This window comes from Equus quagga, chromosome 10, assembly GCF_021613505.1.
Source record: "Equus quagga isolate Etosha38 chromosome 10, UCLA_HA_Equagga_1.0, whole genome shotgun sequence".
NCBI classification, from domain to species: Eukaryota; Metazoa; Chordata; class Mammalia; order Perissodactyla; family Equidae; genus Equus; species Equus quagga.
The window spans coordinates 115862555-115888097 of record NC_060276.1 but is presented as its reverse complement, the minus strand read 5'-3'; the positions used below and the strand labels follow the sequence as shown (position 1 = coordinate 115888097).

The 25543-nt window shown below is 47.4% G+C and overlaps 1 protein-coding gene across 8 annotated transcripts in view; it reads left to right on the top strand.

The window, feature by feature from the left end:
* The window catches only part of CLCN4 (chloride voltage-gated channel 4), a 67998-nt gene that overhangs the window by 4976 nt on the left and 37479 nt on the right, over window positions 1-25543 (top strand). For 4 of the 8 annotated variants that reach the window (XM_046673222.1, XM_046673221.1, XM_046673220.1 and 1 more), the window contains 2 exons: window positions 3922-4168; window positions 25203-25357. In XM_046673222.1, the coding sequence (XP_046529178.1) occupies window positions 3922-4168; window positions 25203-25357 (402 nt within the window). Of the gene's footprint in view, window positions 1-3921; window positions 4169-13411; window positions 13612-21249; window positions 22171-25202; window positions 25358-25543 lie in introns of those variants that run through there. The other 4 variants (XM_046673224.1, XM_046673223.1, XM_046673225.1 and 1 more) reach the window with 4 other exon arrangements.

Here is a 25543-nt window from a genome sequence, read left to right as displayed (position 1 = left end):
ATTCCCACCAATGGCGCACAAGAGTTCCCTTTTCTCCACATCCTCATCAACACTTGTTATTTCTTGTCCTTTTGATAATAGCCATTCTAACAGGTGTGGAATGATAGCTCCTTGTAGTTCTGATTTGCATTTCCCTGATGATTAGTGTTGCTGAGCATCTGTTCATGTACCTGTTGGCCATCTGCATGTCTTCTTTGGAAAAATGTCTACTCAGATCTTCTGCTCACTTTTTAATTGCATTGTTTTATTGCGATTGAGTTGTATGAATTCTTTATATGTTTTGGATATTAGCCCCTTATCTAAGAAATATATGATTTGCAAATATTTTCTCCCATTCAGTAGGTTGTCTTTTCTTTTTTTTTTTTTTGAGGAAGATTAGCCCTGAGCTAACTGCTGCCAATCCTCCTCTTTTTGCTGAGGAAGACTGGCCCTGAGCTAACATCCATGCCCATCTTCCTCTACTTTATATGTGGGACGCCTACTACAGCATGGCTTGCCAGGTGGTGCCATGTCCGCACCCGGGATCCGAACCGGCGAACCCCGGGCCGCAGAAGGGGAAGGTGTGCACTTCACTGGTGAGCCGCCGGGCCAGCCCTGCCTTTTCATTTTATTGATGGCTTCCTTTCTGTGCAGAAGCTCTTTAATATGATGTGGTCCCACTTATTTATTTTTGTTTTTATTGCTTTTGCTTTTGGTGTCAGATTCAAAAAATCATCGCCAAGCCCTATGTCAAGGAGCTTCCTGCCTATGTTTTCTTCTAGGAGTTTTATGGTTTCAGGTCTTACTTTTAAGTCTTTAATCCATTTCAAGTTAATTTTTGCGTGAGGTGTAATTTTGCAAGTGGTGCTTCTTTCGGAGTTTGCGCGCCCTGACGTGTCGCTGCAGTATTTCAGTAGCCTGTTCTGCAGATCTCTGCATTCGGTTCAGGTTGACTACAAGAACTAAAATCCTCAGCTCCCAGCCCTCCTTCCCCCCCAGCCTAACGCTAGCCAGAGCAGAGCAGATGCCAGAGACGGATGTGATGGAGACCTGGATTCCATTTCTGGCTTTGTGGCTGGATAACCATGGACAAGTCGCTTTGTGTCTTTGGGTTTCAGTTTTCTCGTCCTCAGAGTAACCATGGAATTTAGATCAGGGTTTCTGAGCATTGGCACTATTGACATTTGGGGCCGGGTAAATCTGTTGTGTAGGGCTGTCCTGTGCACTGTAGGATGCTTGGCAGCATCCCTGGCCTCTATCCATTAGATGCCAGGAGCACCTCCTCCCAAGTTGTCACAGTCAAAAATGTCTCCAGACTTTGCCATGCGTCCCCTGGGGGAGCTCTCTTGCCCCCGGGGTGAGAACCACTGATTCAGATGATCTCTGAACGTTCTTCTGGCTCCAGTATTCTTGAATTCATTGTCCTGTGCTTTGTTTAATGCTGCGTTCTTGGTCAGAGAGCTGATTCCCTTTCATAATGTCGTATGCTGTGTGTTGCAGAATACAATGTGAAGGCTTTTTTTATGCTGTGGGGTTCCAGAAATAGCTTCTATCCAAAGGGGAGGCCTCTTTGTATGCCAGTTGTAGCTGGGAAGCTAGCTTGGCAGAAAGGAGAGTGTTAGGGAAAGAAAAAACCTCAAGCACTAGATCAGCGTGTGCTGGAACCTGCTGGACCTGGCTGCACAGCAGACCTGGAGGACGTCATGTCCGTGTTGACTCGGAACCTGGGGCAGACCTGACAGCCGAGTGTCCCTTTCCTTACCTGCGAAAGTGGGAGTAACAGTACCCGTGGGGGTGTTGTAGGAGGAACTGAGATCACGAATGGTGCTGGCGCTGACTGTGGGAGAAGATGGTGGTGATGTCTACACAGCTAAGAGGAGGCCAACGCAAACGGCCCCCGAGTGCCGCCGGGAACACCCGCTCAGGGCGGTGGTGGGGACCTGCTTCCAGCCCCAGTACATGACTTGCATCTAACGCTTCAGAGGGCAGCTCTGGCTGTGCCCCTCCACTCTCGGAACGGCCACCCCCTCTATAAAATGGGGCCAACTGTATTTGCTTGGCTTTTTGGGGGGATCAGATGGATGTAAGAGGGTCTGCGAGCTGGAAAACTCCCGAGAGATAGGGAGCAGTGGTGGCAGTGGCATTGCAGCGTGCGGGCTGTGTTTTATGTGTTTGTGGGTTGGGGAGTGGGGGAGGTTAGAATGGCCAGAAAAATTGCCCCTGGCCCCCAGGTCTGGGACTGCAGTGTGCCCCCCCCATTCCCTTGCCTTCAGCTCGCTCTCTCTCTGACACTTTCTGGCCTCGTAATAATTACTCTTCTGGGGAGGTGGCCCTCAGGGAGACTGAGCTGCCGTGCAGAGGCCAGGCACAGCAGCCTTGCCCCTCGCGGGTCCCCGTGTGGGCTGCCCTGTTCCTTTCGGGTCCCATTCCACAGCTTGTCTGTGCCCCCGAGCAGGCCCCTCGCTCCCGTGAGCTCAGAACGGCTTGGCACCCTCGGTGGACCATCTGGCCCTGTCTCTGTAACAAGTCAAAATTGTGGAAAAAATAAAAAAGGAGGATTCTCCATCACTGAGACTTAAGAGGCTGGAAAACTGTGCTTGGCAGCTCTGCTCTGGCGGAGCGCCAGGGCTGCGTGGCTCGTCACCGGCAGATGTTGATTTCTCCTGCTCTGGGGGCTGGAAGTCCAAGGTCAAGGTGGCACGTGGTTGGGTGCTGGGGAGGGCCCTCTTCTGGGTTGCAGATGGCACCTTTTCCTTGTGTCCTCACGTGGCAGGAAGAGAGCGAGCTAGCTCTGTGGGGCCTCTCTTATAAGGGTGCTATCCCATTCGTGGGGGCTCCACCCTCATGACCTAATCACCCCAAAGGTCCCACCTCCTAATACCATCACATTGAGGGTTAGGATTTCAACATATGAACTTCGGGGGCCACATTCAGTCCATGACAATAGCCAAATATAACTCGTAGCCCTTGACTGGATCCTGGCCTGAGCAAACATCTGTACTAGGCATTTGGGGACACCTGGGTTTTGTTGGTGTAACTGGCTATTAGCTGATACGGGGAAACTACTGTACATTTTATTGGGTATGATAATCTTGTGGTGTGGCAGGCACCCAGCGAAGCCACTTGTGGATTCCTGACACAGGAACAGTGAGATAACACGTGTTTCCTGCTGCCATGCTTTGGGTACTTTGTTCCCGAGCAGTAGATAACTAACACGTGTGTGTGTGTAGAAGCATGTTCTTTTTGGAGCTGCATGCTGAAGTATTTAGGGATGAAGCGTCATGATTGCAATAAGTTACTTTTAAAATTTTTAAAAATATTTTTGGAGATCTCTTTAATATGTGGCTGACCAGAAGACAGATGAATTCTCATACCTGCTTCTACATTCAACGTGTTGCAGTGTTACATGTCATGTAGCCTCTGGAAAGTTCTACTATACATTCACAAGAGAATGAGAATGGAAAAAGGCAAATAACAATTTAAGATTATTTAAAAAATTTTCTTGACAGTGTGGGCCCCCCTACAGGGTCTTGGGGACCACAGGGTGTCCCCAGATAGCACTTTGAGAAACACTGCTTTAGGCCGATAGTTTACTTTTCAATGGTTCAATTAAATGAAGAAAGAAAGAGATGAGGCAAATGTGACCAAATAGGAGCACTGTTGAATCTGATTGGTTTTTCATTGGACTCGGTATATTTGAAAATGTTCATAATAAAAAGTTAAGAAAAAGAAAGGAAATGTAGACTCTTAGACATGTGGGAGATTCTGATTGAGCAGGTCTGGGGTGAGGCCCAGCAGGAGGAGTTTTTTTTTTCTCTTGAGGAAGATTAGCGTTGAGCTAACATCTGCTGCCAATCCTCCCCTTTTTGGTGAGGAAGACTGACCCTGAGCTAACATCTGTGCCCATCTTCCTCTACTTTCTATGTGGGATGCCTACCACAGCATGGCTTGATAAGCGGTGCCATGTCCGCATCCGGGATCCGAACCGGTGAACCCCAGGCTGCTGAAGCGGAACGTGCACACTTAACCGCTGTGCCACCGGGCTGGCCCCCCCAGCGGGAGGATTTTGAACCCAAGCTCCAGGGGCCCCGATTGCATGGACCCAAGGCCCCACCTAAGGCCAGCTGCCCCAGAAGTTCCCAGCTTATGCCCTGCCCTCCAGCCTTCCACCATCCCGAACCAGACCGAGGTGGGTTAGTTGTGGTGTTGGCTCATCTGTCCTGCCGCCACCGATCTGGGCAGGTGTGTGGGGACAGTCCACCCCTCACACACACTCTCCCTCCTAGCAAACCCTGGCGTGCTGGCTGTGGAGAAGGCCTTGTTAGCAGACCTTTGCTTAAGTATCTGTCCAGGGGACGGCCAGAGAGAAGCTTGCCTTCCTAAGGGCGGGGGTGGGTTTCCTTTAGAAATCATGGTGAGTACTTTTTCAGTGACTTGTTTTTCATCTTATGCACACATAGTGAGAATTTCAAGCAGTGTCAAGGTTATGTAAAGAAAACAAAGTCCCCTTCCCATCCTTAGTCCCCCATCCCCCTCCAAAGGCAGCCACTGCTAACTTTACATTGTTTCCGAAAATGTCTGTGCAGACATACCCATCTGTAGAACGTATACAGCGCTTTTCTTGCTTTATTGGGGTTTACATGGAGCAAAATGCATGGATCTTACTTCAGCCGTTTTTGGCAGAGGACATTCCCAGTACTCCCAGAGGGCCCCATCTTACTCCCCTGTAGCCAAACCCTCTGACCAGAGGCAACCCCCGCTCTGATTTCTGTCGGCACAGGTTACTTTTGCCTGTTCTTGAACTTCATGTACGTGGAATCCTACCATTTATACACTTTTATATCTGGCTTCCTTCGCTCAGCAGGCTTTTGAGAGTCATCCGTCATTTCATGCAGCAGTAATTCATTCATTCCATTTTCATGTGAATAGCCCTTTTAGAGAAAAAGTGGGAGCACTCGATATGCCCCATTCCTCTGACTACTCTTGTAAGCATGCTGACAGTGTTCCCCTGTGTGGATGGTGTGGTCATTTATTTAACCGCTCCCCTGTTGAGGGACATGTGGATTACACAGGCTTTTGTACTCAGTGATAATGGTGTTAGACGAATGTAAAAATGCTAAAGAAGAAAAGATCCTCTGGCTTAATTAAATGCATGGAATTTAGATGTTGGAAGTCAGCTTCAAAATCACAGCAACACTTCTGTCTCACAGATGAGGGGTAGATGTCCAGAGAAGTCAAGTGACTGGCCCAAGGTCATGTGACTGATAGTGACAGAGCTGGGGAACCCTGGGGTCCCTCAATACCTTGTACAGAATGCTCTTTTTTCCACTCCAGGCTCTGTGAGGGCAGGGGCTGCTTGGGCCCTGTCACCACTGTGAACACAGCCCGTGGCACTCGGCCTAGGCGGTGCTCAGTGAATACTTGCTGAATGAAAAGATCAGTGAAATATTAGCCTCCTGAGAAAAGATGTCAGTATCACGAGCCCTGCAAAGGCGTTTCCATGAGATGCGAGCTTCAGCATTCATTCATTCACTCCCTCATTTACTACTTTGTTCAGCAAATGCTTGTTGGGTCCCTGCTGTGTCTCTGTGCATCTAGGCCGGGGTTTCTCAACCTTGACACTGGGGACGTTTGGCCTGGATGATTCTCTGTGTTGGGGCCGTCCTGTGCACTGTAGCTTGTTTAGCAGCATCCCTGGCCTCCATACACTGGATGCCAGTAGCAACCACTGTCCTGTCCCCCATTGTGACAACCAAACTCCAGACATTGCCAAATGTCCCCTCATGGGCAAAATTGCCCCCGATTGAGACCTACCAGTCTAGGCATTGGGATACCCGGTGAAACCAAATGGACAAAGTTCGTGCCCTTGTGGAACTGACATTTGAGTTGAGGAAAGAGAAAGTTTTAAGTCTATTTTATAGGTTGTGCCTTTGAGTGAAATACAGTAGGAGGCAAAGGATGGACAGTGATTGGTTCAGAATGCTAGCTAGATGGGGTGGTCACGAGGGCCTCTCTGAGGGCTAACACAGGAGCAGGGACCTGAATGAAGTGAGGGAGAGCCATGTGAACATTGAGGGGTCTAAGTGTTCAGGGCTGAGGGAACAGCCAGTGCAAAGGTCCTGAGGCGAGACAGGGCTGGGTGCATTTTAAGGAACAGCAAGGAGGTCTGTGTCCAGAGAAGAGCAGCCCAGAGAAGATGTGGTAGGAAAGGTGCCTGGAGGGGTAGCCAGGGCAGACCATGTGGGAACTTGGCAGGAGTGTCACCAACCCTAGATTATTCTACATGTGATGGAAAGCCACTGGATGCCTTTGGGTGGTGTAGTGACATGTAGGGACTTGTGTTTGAAAGGATGACTCTGGCAGCTCTTAGAAGAGTCAGAGGTGGGTAAGAGAGAAAGCAGGGTGGCCGGCAAGGAGGCTGGGATGGTGGCCAGGTGAGCAGTGACTGGGTGACCAGGTGAGCTCTAACTTAGAGGAACATGTCTCCAGCGAACTTGGCAGCAGTGTTGTGCTGGGCCCCGGGGTGGGCTGGCTGTCAGAAGAGGACAGGCCGGTGAGGTCCGTGTAACCACAGTACTTTGAGGCGGAGGCCGGGCAGGCTGCCGATGTCACCCCTCGTGCCTGCGTCAGGGACAGCAGTACCCTTGATGGGCGGCGGTTCCCAGGGCCAGCAAAGGAGGGAGCACGCGCCTTCAGCATATGATACTAGAAAAGCTGTCCTGTTCTGGATGAAGTCACCCCAGTCCTCGGGCTGCTGTTTGGTGGCCATGATTCTTGGGGTCGTGGTCATGGCCATACACAGATTTCTCACCGCCCCTTGAGCCTACCACACTCGTCCCTGTCACTGGGTCTGTGAATTGGCTATTCTCTGTACCTGGAGGGCTAAGCCCCCACACCTCGTGCTGGCCAGTGCAGGTCGTTTGCTGTCCATTGTCACCTCCGAGTGGCCTTTCCTTGTCACCTGAGCCGCGCTCTCCCGCCCCGGCCGGGCGTAGTCCGCCATGCCTCTTTTGTGTTTCTTTCCTTCGTTCTAGCACAGTTCCCTCTGCGGTTGTGCCCACTGAGCACTTGCTTGCTGTCGCCGCACGGGTCTTTGTGCAGTGCCTGAGAGCAGGCAGCCTGGCCCTGGGTGGAACTGAGGAACGTTTGAGACGGGAGCCTTCCCTGTTGGAGGTGACAGTAACCCCTCCTCAAGTCACAGAGGGGAGGGTCCTGGAGGGCTGGGCCCTGTGAGGGCAGTGCTGGGCTTGCTCCCTTCAGCAGCAGGGGCTTGGGCTGGAGGGAGAATGGCGCACAGAGGCTGCTTTCTGCTTATCCCCTTGGGAAGTCTGCTCCCTGCCCTGGTGGCCGGGCCTTGCTGACTCATTGCTCCTGGCTGACACTGCTTCCCTTGTGCTGGCCCAGCACTTTTTACCTTGTCTCTCTGAGGGCTGCCTGTGCTTACCTGCCTCTCGGTCCTTAGTTTCCTTCTGGGTTTGAATGGCTCAATGTGAAACTTCTTTTTCCTCGCCACTGTAACCCTTGGAGGCGCTGGGTGGGTTAGAGGGGCTTCGTGGTCAGTAGACAGCAGGGCCGACCGCATGATTACGGACGAGTCATTTTTCCTCTTAGCTTAGTCATGCCTTCCAGCGGCACCCCTTTCCCTGAAACGTACGAATTAACTGTCATTTCAGCCCTTACCTTGGTAACCCAGCGAGAGTATGGTTAAGCCAGCCGGTGGCTGTGTTCCCCTGCAGCCTTGTCCTGAGGACATGGGAGGAACACCTCAAGGCCAGATTTGATGACTCCCTGTACTTAACCTTCACAAAGTTTGAGTTGGTCAGTCAGTTTGTCAAAGAAACTGAGTTTGTTCAGACACTCACTGGTCATGAGTGTCTGTTGAAATTTTTTTTATCTGTGAGGAGGGTTATACCCCACATAAGCAGGAAATAGATTGTTGTGGAGGAAAATGGTCCATGGAAGGTCAGTCTGAAGAGGTCCCAGGAGAGAGAGGGACAAAGTGGTATTTCCCTCTAGCACTGTCTTCAGCAGCTGTTATGGGCTGAATTGTGTCCCTCAAAATTCCTATGTTGAAGTCCTAGCCCCTAGTACCTCAGAATGTGACCTTATTTGGAGACAGGGTCTTTATAAAGCTAGTCAAGTGAAAATGAGGCCATTAGGGTGGACCCTAATCCGGCGTGACTGGTGTCCTTATAAGAAGAGGAAGTTTCTACACGGACAGGCACAGAGGGAAGATGATGTGAAGGGACGTAGAGAGAAGATGGCCATCCACAAGCTGAGGAGAGAGACCTGGAACAGATCTTTCCCTCAGCGCTTCCAGAAGGCACCGACGCTGCCGTCACCGTGAGCTCAGGCTTCTGGGCTCCAGAACTGGGAGACAGTACATTTCTGGTATTTGAGCCATCCAGTCTGTGGTCCTTTGGTATGGCCACCCTGGTGAACTAACCCAGCAGCGTTTTCAGGGGAGGTCAGAGGGCAACGTGGTGGGGCTTTCCTTCAGCTCTTTCCACACAGTTGAGGAGAAGCGCGGCCAGCAGTGCCTCTCCACGGAGGCAGGTGGCTCTCGGGTCCTGAGAGGACCGAGGCCGACTAGGCTATTGTGGAGGAAGGGCCCTTGGGGCCTGGGCTCGAATCTGGCTCCCCACTCACTGTCTGTGAGACTTAGGCCTGTGACCTAACCTCTCCTCTGCCTCAGTCCACTTATCTGTCACTTGGGCCTGAGGGTGACAGTGTTTAATTTAGAGTGCCAGGAGCCCCACCGGCACACCGTGAGCGCTGTACAAAGCTGCTGTTACTGTTAGTGTTGTGAGAAGGAGTCTTGGGGGAAAGGTTAAGTCCTTGGCCCTTGGCACCGGGAACACAGAGACCTCATGCCCCCTCTCCCTGCCCCCTGGGGTGGGGATGTGAGAACACTGAGTCCATTGTGTCACCCAAGGCCACATGCAGTTGGCCTCATCTCCTTTCCAGCACACAGGCTGTGTTCCAAAATGGGACAAATAGCTGTGTGGCCCTGGGGCTATAGGAACCATGCCACAGAGGGAGGGTCATGGTCCCACACCAGCTCCCCGGTCCTAGGGAAGCCAGACTGTAGCTGAATGAGCCAGAGAGTGCTGGGGGCTGGGAGGCGGGCCAAGGAGGAAGGAGGAGGGGGAAGAAGAGTGACCGTCCTTCATCTCTGCCTGCTCCGGGCAAAATTTTGAAAGAGGCAACCTTTATTTCTCCTGTCTCTTTCTGCTGGTCCTTGGCTCTGACCTTCCCTCTCTTTGACTTTCATTGGTTCTCTAGCCTTCGGCCCTTCACCAGGTGGCCACCAGGGGGCTCCTCTCACTGGCGGTGCCTCTCCGCCTTCTCCCCTCTTGGCGTCTAGAGAATTAGCTGGGAGGGGCAAATGAATCATGGCCTCTCACCATCTGAACGGACAGTGTCTGCATTTTAAAACGTGAGCCTCCATGCTCTCAAATGAACTGGAAGTTGGCGGGGTGGGGGGGGGTGGGTTTCAGGATTTCAGGCAAGCTGGAAAGGTGAGGTGAAAAGCTTTGACTGGTGTGGGAGCTAGCCTCCAAGATGGGCCCTGGTGACCCTGCCTCCTGGTGTTCACGCCCACGTGCAGTCCCCTGCCACACTGAATTACTGAGGGCTGACCTGTGCCACCAATAGGATGCAGTGGAAGTGATGGTGTGTGACTTCTGAGGCTAGGTCATGAGGGACTGCTGCTTCTACCTTGCTCCCTTGGATCACCTGCTCTGGAGGAAGCTACCTGCCATGTCCTGAGGACACTCAAGCAGCCCTGTGGAGATGCCAGGATGGAGCAGAACTGAGGCCTCCCGCCAACAGCCAGCATGAACTTGTGAGCCATATCAGGGGGCCAACATGGAAGTGGGTCCTCCTGCCCCTGTCAGACCTTCAGATAACCACAGCCACGGCCAACAGCTTGGCTACAACCTCTTGAGAGACCTCGCGCCAGAAAGACCTAATGACACTGCTCCTGAATTCCTGACCCCTGGAAACTGTAAGATCATATATGTTTGTTGTTTTAAGATGCTAAGTTCTGGAGTAATTTGTTACACAGCATTGGATAGCTGATACAACTGGTAAGAGCCCAGAGTTTTCTGGGAGGGGAAGCTTAGTGCTGGCCTCACCTCAGGTCAGCTCCCCAGGCGTGGCTGCCTCCCTCCTACCCCTTCTGGAGCTCGACTTCTCTCTGATGGCTCTGTGTTTGTTGATGGTGTCCTCTCTTTTGGGTTGGGGAGGAGAGGAGTTTCATGTAAGATTTAGGTGTATTGGTAATAAGTTAGGGCATGTTGGTGATGAGTTTGAGTGTATTGATTTTAAGTAAATGGGCACCTGCCTATATTTCATGAAAATGTATATCCCCGTGTCTGTCCTCACCGTCTGCAGACTCCGGTACAGTAGCCCTCAGATGCCAGTGGGGTTTGGATGTCTGGCTGTCACTTCAAGAACCTAGGATTTCGACTGTGGGATGTAACTTTCCATGTGGGCATCTCCCCCTCGCCTCCTGCACAGTGGAGCCTGGAATTCAGCATGGAGTCCATGTCCTCTGCCCACTGCATGGAGGGTTTGCCAACCCCAGTGCCTTTGCTTTGTCAGAGGGTCCAGACTTTTGACCTGAGTTATTTCACTGTGAGATGATTTTTGTAAGAGAAGATGCAATCGGTATTTTAAAAGAGAAAGAAAGTATTTCACAGACACTCAGAGAAGTGTTACAGTATGCCGACTAAAAATCTAACTTTTGTAAAGTGCGGCAGTGAGCTTTCATTCTAGCTGCTGGCTTTTTTGGATGACCTTTAGTAAAGCTTTTATTCAAATATATGTTCAGAAAAGTGTGTAAAGCGTAAGTGTACAGTTTGGTGAATTTTCGCAAAGTGAGCACACCTGGGTAACCAATATCGTTAGGGTTTTTTTTTTTTTTGGTGCTTGGGGTTTGTTGAGCTCCTTGTCTGTGGGGTTGTAGTTGAATAGTTTAAATCGTTTTGTAGAACAGGATTTCCTACAGTAAATGTTCTGGTCAGCTAATAAAAATTTATTTCAGAGAAATTTCTTGAGAGAGTTTAAAGGGCGTTTTAAACCAGTTCCCTTGTTGAGCTCTCCCCACCTCCAGTTGCATCAGAATGGCGAAGAAGGGTTTGCCTCGTGGGGCTCTGGAGGAACTGTCAGCCTGTGGTGCTTTTAGGCGCTGTCACGGGTTCCAAGTCCACTCCCAGGGGCCCCAGCAATGCTGTGTCAGATGCCTGTGGTCGGATATCAGCCAGGATGCCCACCAGCTGCACTGAGGAGACGAACTCTCTCTCTGTCAGCCCAACTTTTTTCATGGATGAAAAGGAATAAGGGAAGACTCAAGATGAATTGAGCAGTTAAAAACCTCCCCCAGACCTGGTAGGGGAAGCCAGTCACGCCCTTCAGACTTGCCTTGCTCCACACGGTACAACTGTGGGAGATGGTGTGCGTAAGAGGTGATGGAGTCCGTGTTTCAAAGCCACTTGGGTTTTACACGTCTCACGACTTCAGTTTGCTTTACACGTTCTTTTTGTCCTCTGTATATGCACTGATAAAATAGCTTTCTCATACGTGTTCTCGAGCATGTCTGTGCAGTGATGTCCAAAGCATTCAGCTGACTGCGTGACAGAGTTTTAGATCTGTGGATGGGTAAGGTATTAATGGCGCTCTTTGTAGAGCAGAGGTAGTATATGCGGTTGGCTAAGCTTTTTAGGTTTGGTGGATATGACTCTGTAGAGGGGGCGTAGCAGGCGCTTCTGTAAAGGTCCAGATAGTACATAAGGGTGAGTAACACAGGCCTCTGCCCTCAAAGAGCTCACAGTCAAATACGGGAGGAAGCAAGCTTGTAAATAATTATTGCAACAAAATGCACTGGCGCTGCCGACTGCGCCCCTGAAGTTCCGCTCCCCTGGCCCCCGCGTCACCGTGCTCTGCCGCCCTCTGCCTCTGTATTACTCTCCTCGCGCTGCGGTTCTGTCTCTGTCCCCTGCTCCCGTCCCTCTCCCCACGGTTCTCACTTCAGCCTGGTCCCTGTTCTTTATTCAAAGTGTGGTCCACAGACCGGCAGCATCAGCCTTGCTGGGAGCTTGTGAGAAACGCAGAGTCTCAGGCCCCACCCCAGACCTGCTGAATCGGAAGCCGCATTTTAGGAAGGCGCCCAGTGGTACAGGTGTACAGGAAAGCGTGAGACGCACTGGTCTAGGTGACAGAGCTGCGGAAGAACCCCGGACATTGGTGGAATCCAGGGAAGCTGGGCCTCAGGAGCTGGAAGGTTCTCTGTGCATCTCTTGCTTGTTTGTTTCAGAGTTTCTCATCCTGTCACTGTTGACATTTGGAGCTGGGTCATTCTTTGCTGTGGGGCCATCCTGTGCATTTAGGATGTTTATTGGCATTCTAGGCCTCTACCCTCTTGATGTCGGCAGTACCCTCTCCCCAATTATGAGAACCCAGGGTGTCTCCAGGCATTGCCAAGTGTCTGGGGATGCCAAATACATCCGCCAAGGGGAAATGTCCGAAAGGCTCATTTGATCCATTTTGGAATTAAGGCAGAGGTTTCCCACCCCAGCACTAGCGGCATTTGGGGCTGCATAATCCTTTATGCTGGGGCTCTGTGGGGCACTGCAGGCTGTTGAGCAGCATCCCTGGCCCCCACCCACTAGATGCCAGGAGCACCCCCATCACTTGTGACAAATGTCGCCAGACATTGCCCAATGTTCCCTGAAGGCAGAATCACTTCTGTTGGGAGCCTCTGGTCTGTTTATCTTTGGTCTCTGCCACCTAGCCTCTTCTCCCTGCTGTAGACACTCGGTAGGGGTAGTGGTTCCCAGGCCAGCCACCCCTGGGAAGAGAGACCTCCTTTTTCCTGTTGTCCGTATATGGTCTCTGTGTCCCATGGTCACCCCCACAGCTAGTCACTGTACCCGGCTGTTGGCTAGCATCTGTCACGTGCCCACACTGGAAGCCAGGGGCCAGCTTTGTTACCAAATGAAGGCGGAGGGGAGGGGCAGAAGTGGCTGCTGCGGCCCACTCTTGCACTCCTATGTGGAGCCAAGTGCTCCGCTGAGCTTTCATCCCGTGACAAGCTCGTGTAGCAAGTACCTGGTGAGTGGCATGTGGTGCAGGCTGGCTCGTTAGCCCGGTCACGGTGGGCAGCCTGCAGGGCTGAGGGTGTGCCGCATGTGACCACAGAGCCCAGGCCCTTCCTGACGCCTCCCGGGCCCCGCTTTCAGCCTCAGTGCTTTTACATCAACCCTTTCCGTACCTCCCCCTCCAGGCTGCCCTCCACGTTGTTGTCCAAGGGCTACTTTAGAACATGCTGGTCTTCTCAAAACACTTTTGTGCCTCAAGAGAAAGTGAGCTTTTTTGCACAGCCCCGAAGTCCCTTCCCATCTAACCAGAGGTTTTCTTTCCCGTGTAGTCCTCTCTACCTGCACCTCGAGGATCCACGAGAGTGGGGGAAAGGCTTGTGCTCCAAAGAAAAAAGACAGTACTGACGCCAGAAGGAATGGATGGCCCAGGCAAAAACCGCGGCGGGAAACCTGAGACTGCGTTCACTGATGCCCAGGCCACACTTTTAAACACTTCTTAAAGTTACAAATATAGCAAACATGTTAAAAAGTGTGTAACACCTAAATGTATGGCTTAATAGATTGTAAAAGAAACACCCATGTCACCACTCAACATATGAAATCATTTCTCTACCTCCCTATAAACGGATTCACACAGTGTGTATTCTGATGTGTCCCGACTCTTAGGCAACATGCTGTGTTCAGGACTCATCCATTGTGAGCATGTTTTGGGAAGCACTTGAGTCAGAGGGTGGGTCAGAGAAGAGAAGCCACTGAAGGTGACACAGTAGCCAGGAGTCAGAGGGCGTTACCCTTGAGTACTCAGGGCCCAGAGCCACAGCTGTGGGCTGTGGAGGGGCGAGGTGCCCGTGCTCTGAGGTAGGAGTTATGGTGAAAGGAGGCGGAGGGAAGGAGTGGTCCTGCCTTCTCTTTGGGTGGAGGTGGGGTTACGCGTTGGAGCAGATGGAGGAAGGAGGAGGCAGCCCCCGCCTGTGCTTCCTGGCGGGACAGGAGCTTCCCCAGTGGACTGTAGGCTGCTCTAGGCAGAAGGGCTGCTTGCACAGCACCATCTGGTGGTCATGCGGTGCAGTGACACCCCCTCTGAGACGGGACATGCAGCCTGGTGGCCTTTAGAGCAGCGGCCAGCACCAAGGAGCTGGCGTCCAGCAGCCATCAGCCCCTGAGTTCTGTGCCTCATGTGATCTACGTAGATTGCAAGAAAAGGGACTTCATAAAGGCTGTTTGTGATTCGTTCTTGGAGCTTATGGAAAATCTGTAAGAAATGAAGCTGTTTTTGGATTTTTTTTCTAGGTGCCATCTAACCAAGGTCTGACCGTGGACTCAGCTTTTATGCTCTATAATGATTGATATGAATAGCTGGCAGTGAAGATAGCTCTGAAATTTCTGGAAAGTCCCACAGGCTTAACCAGTTTCTGTGGCAGACACAAATAATTTTGATTAATTGAAAAATGTTTGCTTGTCCCAGTGAGGGTGACAGGGGCTGGTACTAAGTTTCAGTCTCTGGTTCACGCGCTTCGGTTTTTGAAAGGTGAGTGGTGAGGGTCAGCGAGGGTCAGCTGAGGCCACACAGCCAGACGGGATTCACACACATTTCTCATTTAGGGGTCTTTCCACTTTGAATAGATGGATTTCACTTGAAAGAAAATAGTCTGTAATAAATGTAAAGACTTTGAGGAGTGTTCGGGAACAGATATTTGAACTGCCAGCCGTAGATTGATGTTTGAATGGCCTCACTAGTTCTGCCCTATCGTGAATGATGCTGCAGTGAACACGAGAGTGCAGAGATCTCTTCAAGGTCCTGCTTTCAGTTCTTTTGGATAAATACCCAGCAGTGGGATGGCTGGATCGTATGGTAGTTCTATTTTGAATTTTTTGAGATATCTCCATACTGTTTTCCACAGTGGCTGCACCATTTTACATTCTCTCCAATAATGCACAAGGGTTGCAACTTCGCATCTTCACCAACACTTGTTATTTTTTGTGGTTTTGATAATGGCCGTCCTAACAGATGTGAGGTGAAATCTCATTGTGGTTTTGATTTGCATTTCCCAGATGATTAGTGATGTTGAGCATCATTTCATATACCTGTTGGCCAGTGGTACATCTTCTTTGGAGAAATGTTTATTCAAGTCCTTTGCTCGTTTTTATGTTGTTATTTGTTTTTCTGCTATTGTGTTATAGGAGTTCCTTATATATTATGGATATTAACCCCTTATCAGATATGTGGTTTGCAAATATTTTTCCCCGTTTTGTAGGTTGTCTTTTTGCTCTGTTGATTGTTTCCTGTGCTGTGCAGAAGCTTTTTAAATTGATATAATCCCACTTTTCTATTTTTGCTTTTGTTGCCTGTGCTTTTGGTGTTATATCCAAGAAATAATTACCAAGGCCAATGTTATCAAGTTTTTCCCCTATGTTTTCTTCTAGGAGTTTACAGTTTCAGGTCTTACATCTAAATCTTTAATCCATTTTGAACTGATATTTGAGTATGGTGTAAGATAGGGGTCCAATTTCATTCTTTTGCATGTGGATATCTAGTTTTCCCAGCGCCACTTGTTGAAGAGACTATCCTTTCCCCCTTGTGTGTCTTGATGCCCTTGTTGAAGAACAGTTGACCATATATGCGTAGGTTTATTTCTGGGCTCTCTATTTTGTTCCATTGGTCTGTATGTCTGTCTTTATGACAGTACCATACAATTTTGATTAGTGTAGCTTTATAATATTTTGAAATCAGAAAGTGTGAAGCCTCCAGCTTTGTTCTTCCTTTTCAAGATTGCTTTGGCTATTTGGGGCCCTTTGTGGTTCCATATGATTTTTAGGATTGTTTTTTCTATTTCTGTAAAAAATGCCATTGGGATTTTTATAGGAATTGCAGTGAATCTGTATATCGCTTTGGGCAGTGTAGACATTTTAACAATATTAAGTCTTCCAGTCCATGAACATGGGATGTCTTCCCATTTATTTGTTGTCTAATTTCTTTCAGCCATGTTTTGTAGCTTTCAGCTTACAAATCTTTCATCTCCTTGGTTAAGTTTACTCCTAAGTATTTTTTTTTTCAGATTTTATTTTTCCTTTTTCTCCCAAAGCCCCCTGGTACACAGTTGTGTATTTTTTTAGTTGTGGGTCCTTCTAGTTGTGGTATGGGGGACGCCGCCTCAGCGTGGCTTGATGAGTGGTGCCATGTCTGCGCCCAGGATTCGAACTGGCGAAACCCTGGGCCGCTGAAGTAGAGTGCATGGACTTAACCACTCGGCCACGGGGCTGGCCCCTATTCCTAAGTATTTTATTCTCTTTGATGCTATTGTAAATGGGATTGTTTTCTTAATTTCATTTTTGAGTTATTAGAGTATAGAAACACAACTGATTTATGTATATTGATTTTTAATTTTTTAATTATTTTATCTTATCTTTTTGAGGAAGATTAGCTCTGAGCTAACATCTGCTGCCAGTCCTCTTTTTTTTGCTGAGGAAGAATGGCCCTGAGCTAACATCCATGCCCATCTTCCTCTACTTTTTGTACGTGGGATGCCTACGACAGCATGGCTTGCCAAGCGGTGCCACGTCTGCACCCAGGATCCAAACCGGTGAACCCTGGGCCGCCGAAGCGGAATGTGTGCACTTAACCACTGCACCACCGGGCCAGGCCCTGTATATTGATTTTGTATTCTATAACTTTACTGAATTTGTTTATGAGTTCTAACAGGTTTTTTTTGTGGAGTTTTTAGGGCTTTCTTTATGTAAGATTGTGTCATCTGCGAACAGAGAATTTTACTTCCTTTCTAATGTGGATGTCTTTGTCTTGCCCCATGTTTTCTCTGCATCTATTGAGATGATCGTGATTTTTATGCCTCATTTTGATAATGTAGTATATCACACTGATTGATTTGTGAATGTTGAACCATCCCTACATCCCTGAAATAAATCCCACTTGATCATGGTGTGTGATCCTCTTAATGTACTGTTATATTCTATTTGCTAATATTTTGTTGAGGAGTTTTGCATCTATGTTCATCAGCAATATTGGCCTGTGATTTTCCTTTTTTGTGTTGTCTTTGTTTGGTTTTGGTATCAGGGTAATGTTGGCCTCATAGAATAAGTTAGGAAACATCCTGATCTCTTCGAATTTTTGGAAGAGTTTGAGAAGGGTAGGTATTAAATCTTCTTTGAATGTTTGGTAGAATTCACCAGGGAAGCCATTTGGTCCTGGACTTTTCTTTTTTGGGAGGTTTTTGATTACTGTTTCAATCTCTTTACTTGTGATTGGTCTATTCAGATTCTCCGTTTTTTCTTGATTTAGTTTTAGGAAGTTGTATGAGTTTAGGAATTTATCCATTTCTTCTAGGTTATCCAATTTGTTGACATATAGCTTTTCATAGTATTCTCTTCTAATCTTTTGTATTTCTGTGGTATCCTTTGTAATTTCTCCTCTTTCATTTATAATTTTATTTACTTGATCCTTTTCTCTTTTTTTCTTAGTCTGGCTAAGGGTTTGTCAATTTTGTTTATTTTCTCAAAGAATCAGCTCTTAGTTTCATCGATCCTTTCTATTGTTCTTTTAGTCTCTATTTCATTTATTTCTGCTCTGATTTTTATTATTTCCCATCTTCTACTGACTTTGTGCTTTGTTTGTTCTTCTTTTTCTGGTTCTTTTAGGTGTAGTTTAAGATTACTTATTTGAGATTTTTCTTGTTTGTTGAGGTAGGCCTATGTTGCTATAAATTTCCCTCTTTGTACCACTTTTGCTGCATGCCATATGGGTTGACATGTTGTATTGTCATTTTCATTTGTCTCCAGGTGTTTTTTATTTCTTCATTGATCTAATGATTATTCAGTTGCATGTTGTTTAGTCTCCACATATTTGTGACTTTCCCAGCTTCTTTCTTTCTTTCTTTTTTAAAGGTTGGCACCTGAGCTAACATCTTGTTGCCAATCTTCTTTTTTTTCTTCTCCCCAAGCCCCCTAGTACATAGTTGTATATTCTAGTTGTGAGTGCCTCTGGTTGAGCTGTGTGGGATGCTCCCTCAGCATGGCTTGATGAACGGTGCCATGTCTGCACCCAGGATCCAAACCAGTGAAACCCTGGGCCACCGAAGTGGAGCGTGAACTCAACCACTTGGCCTTGGGGCTGGACCCTCAGCTTCTTTCTTGTAGTTGATTTCTAGTTTCACAGCATTGTGGTTGGAAAAGATACTTGATATGATTTCAATCTTCTTAAATTTATTGAAGCTTGCCTTGTTTCCCAACATATGGTCTGTCTTTGAGAATGTTCCATGTGACCTTGAGAAGAATGTGTATTCTGCTGTTTTTTGGATGGAGTGTTCTCTATATATCTGTGAAGTCCATCTGGTCCAGTGTTTCATTTAAGGCCACTGTTTCCTTGTTGACTTGCTGTCTGGATGATCTATCCATTGACGTAAGTAGGGTGTTGAGGTCCCTTACTATTATTATGTTGTTGTTAGTTTCTCTCTTTAAGTCTGTTAATAGTTGCTTTATGTATGTCGGTGCTCCTGTGTTAGGTGCATATATATTCATAAGTGTTATGTCCTCTTGATGGAGTGTCGTTTTTATCATTATATACTGCCCCTCTTTGTCTCTCATTATCTTTTTTATCTTTTATTTTTTTAAAGATTAGCACCTGAGCTAACAACTGTTGCCAATCTTCTTTTTTTCCTGCTTTTTCTCCCCAAATCCCCCCAGTACATAATTGTATATTTTAGTTGTGGGTCCTTCTAGTTGTGGCATGTGGGACGCCACCTCAACGTGGCCTGATGAGCGGTCCCATGTCTGCACCCAGGATCCGAACCAGCGAAACCCTGGGCTGCTGAAGTGGAACCTGTGAACTTAACCACTCAGCCATGGGGCCAGCCCCTTTTTTATCTTGAAATCTACTTTGTCTGAGATAAGTATGGCTATGCTTGCCTTCTTTTCCTTGCCATTTGCTTGGAGTATTGTCTTCCATCCCTTCACTCTGAGCCTGTGTTTGTCTTTAGAGCTGAGGTGTGTTTTCTGGAGGCAACATATTATTTGTCTTGTTTTTTAATTGGTCTTGTTTTTTAATCCATCCAGCCACTCTGTGTCTTTTTATTGGAGAATTCCGTCCGTTTACATTTAGAGTGATTAGTGATATACGAGGGCTTAATACTATTATTTTATCTCTTATTTTCAGGTTTTTCTATATTTCCATTGTTTCTTTTCCCTTGTATTTCTGAATGCCATTTCAGTTTGGTGGTTTTCTCAATTTTCTCTTTATTTATGATTTGTGAGTCTGCTCTGATTTTTTGTTTTGTGGTTACCATGAGGTTTGTATAAATGATCTCATATGGGGGCCAGCCCAGTGGCGTAGTGGTTAGTTTGCGCACTCTGCTTTGGCGGCCTGGGGTTTATGGTTTTCGATCCTGGGCATGGACCTAGCACTGTCAAGCCATACTGTGGCAGCATCCCACGTGAAGTAGAGGAAGATTGGCACAGATGTTAGCTCAGCAACAGTCTTCCTCAAGCAAAAAGAGGAAGATTGGCAACAGATGTTAGCTCAGGGCCAATCTTCCTCACAAAAAGAAAAAATATTTATCTAATATATGAGATAGTCCATTCTCTGATACCCTCTTATCTCTATTAGCCTAAGCAGGTTCCATCCCTTTCCTCTTCCCCTTCTATGTTTTCATTGTCACAAATTATTCTTTTTTGTTTTCTGAGTTTGTGACTAAATTGAAGTGTTTATAGTAGTTTTTGATGCTTTCTTTCCCTTTATCTCTTACGTTATAATTCTTTGCTAACCTATTCTGATAGCTTCAGTTTTCTGATTTTGTTTACTTACCTCCTTGCTCAAAGCTTTGTAAACCTTTGCATTTCTTGTAAGGCAGATCTAGTGGTGATGAACTCCCTCAGCTTTTGTTTATCTGGGAAAGCTTTTATTTCTCTGTCATATCTGAAGGATGATTTCACTGAACAGAGTATTCTTGGCTGATAGCTTTTGTCTTTTAGTATTTTGAATGTATCATTCCATTCTCTCCTAGCCTGTAAGATTTCTGCTGAGAAATCTGCTGAAAGCCTGATGGGGGTTCCTCTATAGGTTATTTTCTTCTTTCTTGCTGCCCTTAATATTTTTTCTTTGTCATTGGCTTTTTTTTTTTAAAGAGTTTATTTTTCCTTTTTCTCCCCAAATCCACCCAGTACATAGTTGTATATTTTTAGTTGTGGGTCCTTCTAGTTGTGGCCTGTGGGACGCCGCCTCAGCATGGCTCGATGAGTGGTGCCAGGTCCTCACCCAGGATCCAAACTGGGCTGCCTAAGTGGAGCATGTGAACTTAACCACTTGACCACGGGGCCAGCCCGTCATTGACTTTTGACAGTTTTAGTGTTATGTGCCTTGGAGAAGGTCTTTTTACATTGATGTAATTAGGGGTTATATTAGCTTCGTGTACTTGCATGTCCAATTCTTTCCCCAGATTTGGGAAGTTCTCAGCTATTATTTCTTTGAACAAGCTCTCTGCTCCTTTCTCCCTTACTTCTCTTTCTGGGATAACTATAATCCTTATGTTACTTTTCCTAATTGAGTTGGATATTTCTAGAAGAATTTCTTCATTTTTTAAAAACTTACAGGGCTGACCTGGTGGTGTAATGGTTAAGTTTGGTGTGCTCTGCTTCGGCAGCCCTGGTTCAAAGGTTTGGATCCTGGGTGTGGACCTACACCACTTGTCAGCCATGCTGTAGTAGTGACTCACATATAAAGTGGAGGAAGATTGGCAACACATTGTAGTTCAGGGCTAATCTTCCTTAGCAAAAAACATTAAAAAAATCTTAGTTGTCTCTTCTCCTCCACCTGAAGTCTTTCTAGGTTTCTGTCTTCGAGATCAGTAATTCTCTCCTTTATAAGGTCTGTTCTGTTTTTTTATGCTTTATACATTATTTTTTTTTATCTCATGTGTTCTTTATATCCAGAATTTCTGTTTGGTTTTTCTTTTAGAGCTTCGGTCTCTTTGGTGAAGTACTCCTTCTGTTCATTAATTTTATTCCTGAGCTCACTGAACTGTCTTTCTGAGGTTTTTTGTAACTCATTGAGTTCCTTTATGATGGCCATTTTGAATTCTCTGTCAGTTAGATTGTAATCTTCTGTGACTTCAGGTTTGGTTTCTGGGAGTTGGCATTTTCCTTCTGTTCTGCAATGTTACTGTAGTTCTTCATGGTGTTTGATGAATTGATCCTCTGCTGGTGCTTTTGTGGTAGTATCACCTTCTCTTATTTAGGTACAGCTTTGTTTACTTTGGATCTGGTCATCTGGGTCTCATGTTCCTCCACTGGCTCTCCACAGGCTCAGATGCTGCTGTCCCATGCACCACCTGTGCTGCTGGTCCCAGGTTGTCTTAGGATGCTGGTTGCCAGGGGTGGTGTGTTCATGGCAACCCGGGGACTTGTATACAGCCCCTGCTGCTGGTGGAGCTGGTGTCGAGGTTGTCACCACTGGGGGCTGAGTCACCAGTTCTGCTGTGGTTCCTGTTGCTTTTGGTTGCAGATTCCACCTGGCACCTCTGGGCGGGGGGCAGGGCCTGTTTTTTCTGTTTCTCCCTCATCTGCTCGTAGTTGTGCTGATCGGGCTGCTTTGCATTTGTGTGTGCCCAGCCACAGTCGCTTGACAGGGTGCCTTTGCATGGGCTGGGCCACCGCCTTTCAGTGGGTTGCACTCACATGGGCGGGGCTGCCACCGCTCCGCAAGCATTCACTCATGGGCCAGGCTGCCCCTGCCTCCACTCACAGTTGCGCTGGGTGCTGTGTGAGGATCGGCAACCTGTATTGCTTCCACCCAGGAGCAGGAGGGGGCCACTTCTCTAGTTCCACTGCTTCCTGGGGGTCCAGTCCACCTACCTTCAGATGTATAGCTGCATGGATCTCTCAGTCATCCTGTTGTGCTGTGTAGGGAATCCTCTGTTTAATGAATGTCTGTTTAGTTGTAACTTAGAGTTGAGAGACAAAGAACACCTCACTCCGCCATGATGCTGACGTCACTCCTCCCTCCTGTCTTTCTTAATCTCAACCTCAGAAGTGATGTCACTACCTCCCTCTGGGACCCCAGGGAAGCCCCTGATTAGATCTATAGGTTAGATCATGTTTATTTTCCTTTACCAATTATGTGTTTGATTTTCATGACCGTGACATGCTCCATACAAGCTTAAAGATGTAATTGTTTTACAGAGTGACTTTTTGTTTCAACCATTATTACCTGGAGTTGTTACTTGACTAGAGATTTGGTTAAATTTTAGGTAACACAAACTCCTTTTTAATAGAATGCCCAAGTCTCTGCAATTCTTCTATCTGCTGGCTCAGTTTTTCTCACAAGGGCTCCCCATTGTGGGTCAACAGCCTGCTGTCTTATCTTTCCCATCAGAGGTTTTCTTTACCATATATAACACAAGGCTGTCACAGTACATCTTGTTTTTGTAGAAATGAGAATGAAATCTTTGCTTTCTAATTTTACTCCTTCCCTTTTATTATTGGTTGCTACTGACTTATGCAACATGATTCTTCCCTGGGTGCTCATCAACATGTATAGTTTTCAGCTTGGCATGGCTCAAACCTCGAACTCTCGAAGTTTTAAAACAGCTAAGTTGCTCAGATGGTCAATAAATTGATCACTATGGTCACTTTATTGCTTGTAAGGCAATCATTTTGCCCATAGTGACTTTTCAATTTGATTAAAATGCACTTTCATCAGGTCATGGTTGGGTCCTCCAGATATAAAAATACATAAAGCAATGAGAGAAGCCTGTGCTCAAATATTTTTATAACTACCCTTCACCTATTTAACCATCTATTCCAGCACTTTTGTGGTCCTTGTCCTATAATTCAAATTTCCATGCTCTTTGCCAAAGTAATTTTTATTTAGTGTGTATTCCAGCCTCTTGTCTTTGTAAGAATGTGGTATTTTTTCTGCTAACTGGTGGTGGGCAGTGGTCCTGCTGCAAAAGCATTTTCTGCATCTCAAATCAGCTCGTCTGTGATCTGTAAATCAGGCTCTGATGGTGGTATGACACGGAAGCTATCTTGGTTTCTTTGTGATTATTTTCCAGACAAGGGGAGCCAGGATAGTGGGAGTGGAATTGTTATCTTAGGCAGGAAAGGAAGAAACCCTTGGCTATGCTACTGCCCTGGCAGCAGGAGCCCTTTTGACTGCATTTTAAGAAAAATTACAAGTGAGTGCCTGCGCCCAGAGCTGCTTGCCCCGGGCAGTGTGCCGCCAGCCTGGCGTGGCTCTCAGCTTGTATTAGTCTGTTCCGGCTGCTACAAAAAAATACCAAAGACCAGGTGGCTTATGAACTACAGATATTTATTTCTCACCGTTCTGGAGGCTGGACATCCAGGATCAGGGTGCCAGCACGATCAAATGAGGACCCTCTTCCCAGTCACAGACTTCTTGTTGTTGTGTCCTCACATGGGGGAAGGGGCAAGGGGACTCAGTGGGATCTCTTCTTAGGAGGGCACTGATCCTGTTATAGCATAGGGCCTCTACCCTCATGATCTAAGCACCTCCCAAAGGCCCCACCTCCTAATACCATCACATTGGGGGTTAGGATTTCAACATACAAACTTTTGGGGGACACAAACATTCAGATCATAGCGTGGCTCATGTGGCAGGTTGTCCTGCCTCCTTCTCCATCTCCATGGTGGCACCCCTGTGCAGAGAGCCACTGCCTTCTGCGTATTGCCTTGGCTCACACCAGTTAGGTAAAGTCTTGCCAGCATTTTCACTCTGCTGTTGTACATATTGAAAATCTGCAATGACAGCCACACAGGCTGTCTGCCTGCGTGGTCTGCTTTATCTCCCAGGAGAACCAGTTAGGGGTTTGGTTACAGTGATTTGATTTTGAGGGGTATGCTTCAACCGTGTTTGCCCCTCCAGCCCTCCCATTTTGACACGTTGGTTTTGCAGAACTTGAGATTTTTAAGAAATGTGTATGCTTGATCCTCGTTATCTGTGGTTCCGTAAGTGTGAATTTGCCTGTTTGCTAAAGTCTGTTTGTAACCCCCAAGTCAATACACGTGGCACTTTCCCGGTCCTTCACAGACATGTGCGTGTGCAGAGTGGCAAAAGGTTGAGTTGCCAGCAAGGCACATTCCTAGCTGAGGTCGAAGAAGGCAGCACGCTGCCATCTTGTTTCAGCTCTCAGACCGTGAACAAGTGTCCTTTTCACAGTCTGTGTAGTAACATATTTTTCACATTGTTGCGCTTCTTTATTGGTAATTTTGTTGTTTACAATGGCCCTGAAATGCAGTGCTGGACTGCCTCTAGTGTTCCTAAGGGCAAGAAGGCTGGGAGGTCCCTGATGGAGAAAATATGTCTTAGATAAGCTTCCTTCAGGCACAAGTTACAGCACTGTTGCTCGTGAGTTCCATGTTAGTGAATCGACAAGATATATTCAGTAAGGTGTCTTTAAACAGAAACAGACATAACACAAGGTTACATACTGATCAATTGATGAAAATGTGGTGACCAGAGGCTCACAGGAACCTACCCCTGTGTTTCTTTTAGGGCTGGTGCTTCAGTATTGACTAATTTGGTGTTCATGGTGACTTTGTAGAACATAGCTACCGCACATAGCCAGAATTGACGGTGCTATGGACTAAATGTCTGTGTCCCCCCAAAATTCCTATGTTGAAACCTAATCCCCATTGTGAGCGTATTAGGAAGTGGGGGCTTTGGGAGGGGATTAGGTCGTGAGGGCTGAGCCCTCAAGAATGGAATTAAGTCCCCCTTATAAAAGAGACCCCAGAGAGCTCCCTTGCCCCCTCCACCATGTGAGGACACAGTGAGAAGAGGGCCGTCTATGAACTTTCTGGAAATTGGGCCCTCGCCAGACGTTGAATCTGCTGGCACCTTGATCTTGCACTTCCTGGTCTCCAGAACCGTAAGAAATAAATTTCTGTTGTTTATAAGCCACACAGTCTATGGTGTTTTTGGTACAGCAGCCCAAACGGACTAGGACACACTATATATATATTTCATTACAGCAGAGAGATACCTATGCTGAAATAATTCTTTCTTATACAAGAAAAGGGTACATGTGGATTATTCTGCTGTGTCTGTGCAGATGTCCTGCTAACACGTTTTTAACCACAGGTTTTCTCTGCCAGGGGTAACTAGCATGGTCAATGCAGGGGCGATGAGTGCCTCTGGGAACCTGATGGATTTCCTTGATGAGCCATTCCCTGATGTGGGGACGTATGAGGACTTCCACACCATCGACTGGCTGAGGGAAAAGTCTCGGGACACCGACAGACACAGAAAGGTAGGTGGTGACATGTGGAAGGGGATCCCCTCAGTGGCTGGGCTTTGCTTTCACTGGACAGTTCTGGAGCTGGTGCTTAGGTTCCCATGTCATGTTCTGAACTAGGTTCTGAAGAAGAGAAGGGCTAGTGGGAGAGGCAGAGGCATGGACAGATCATTATAATACCAGGTGCTCTGGGTGGGAGGC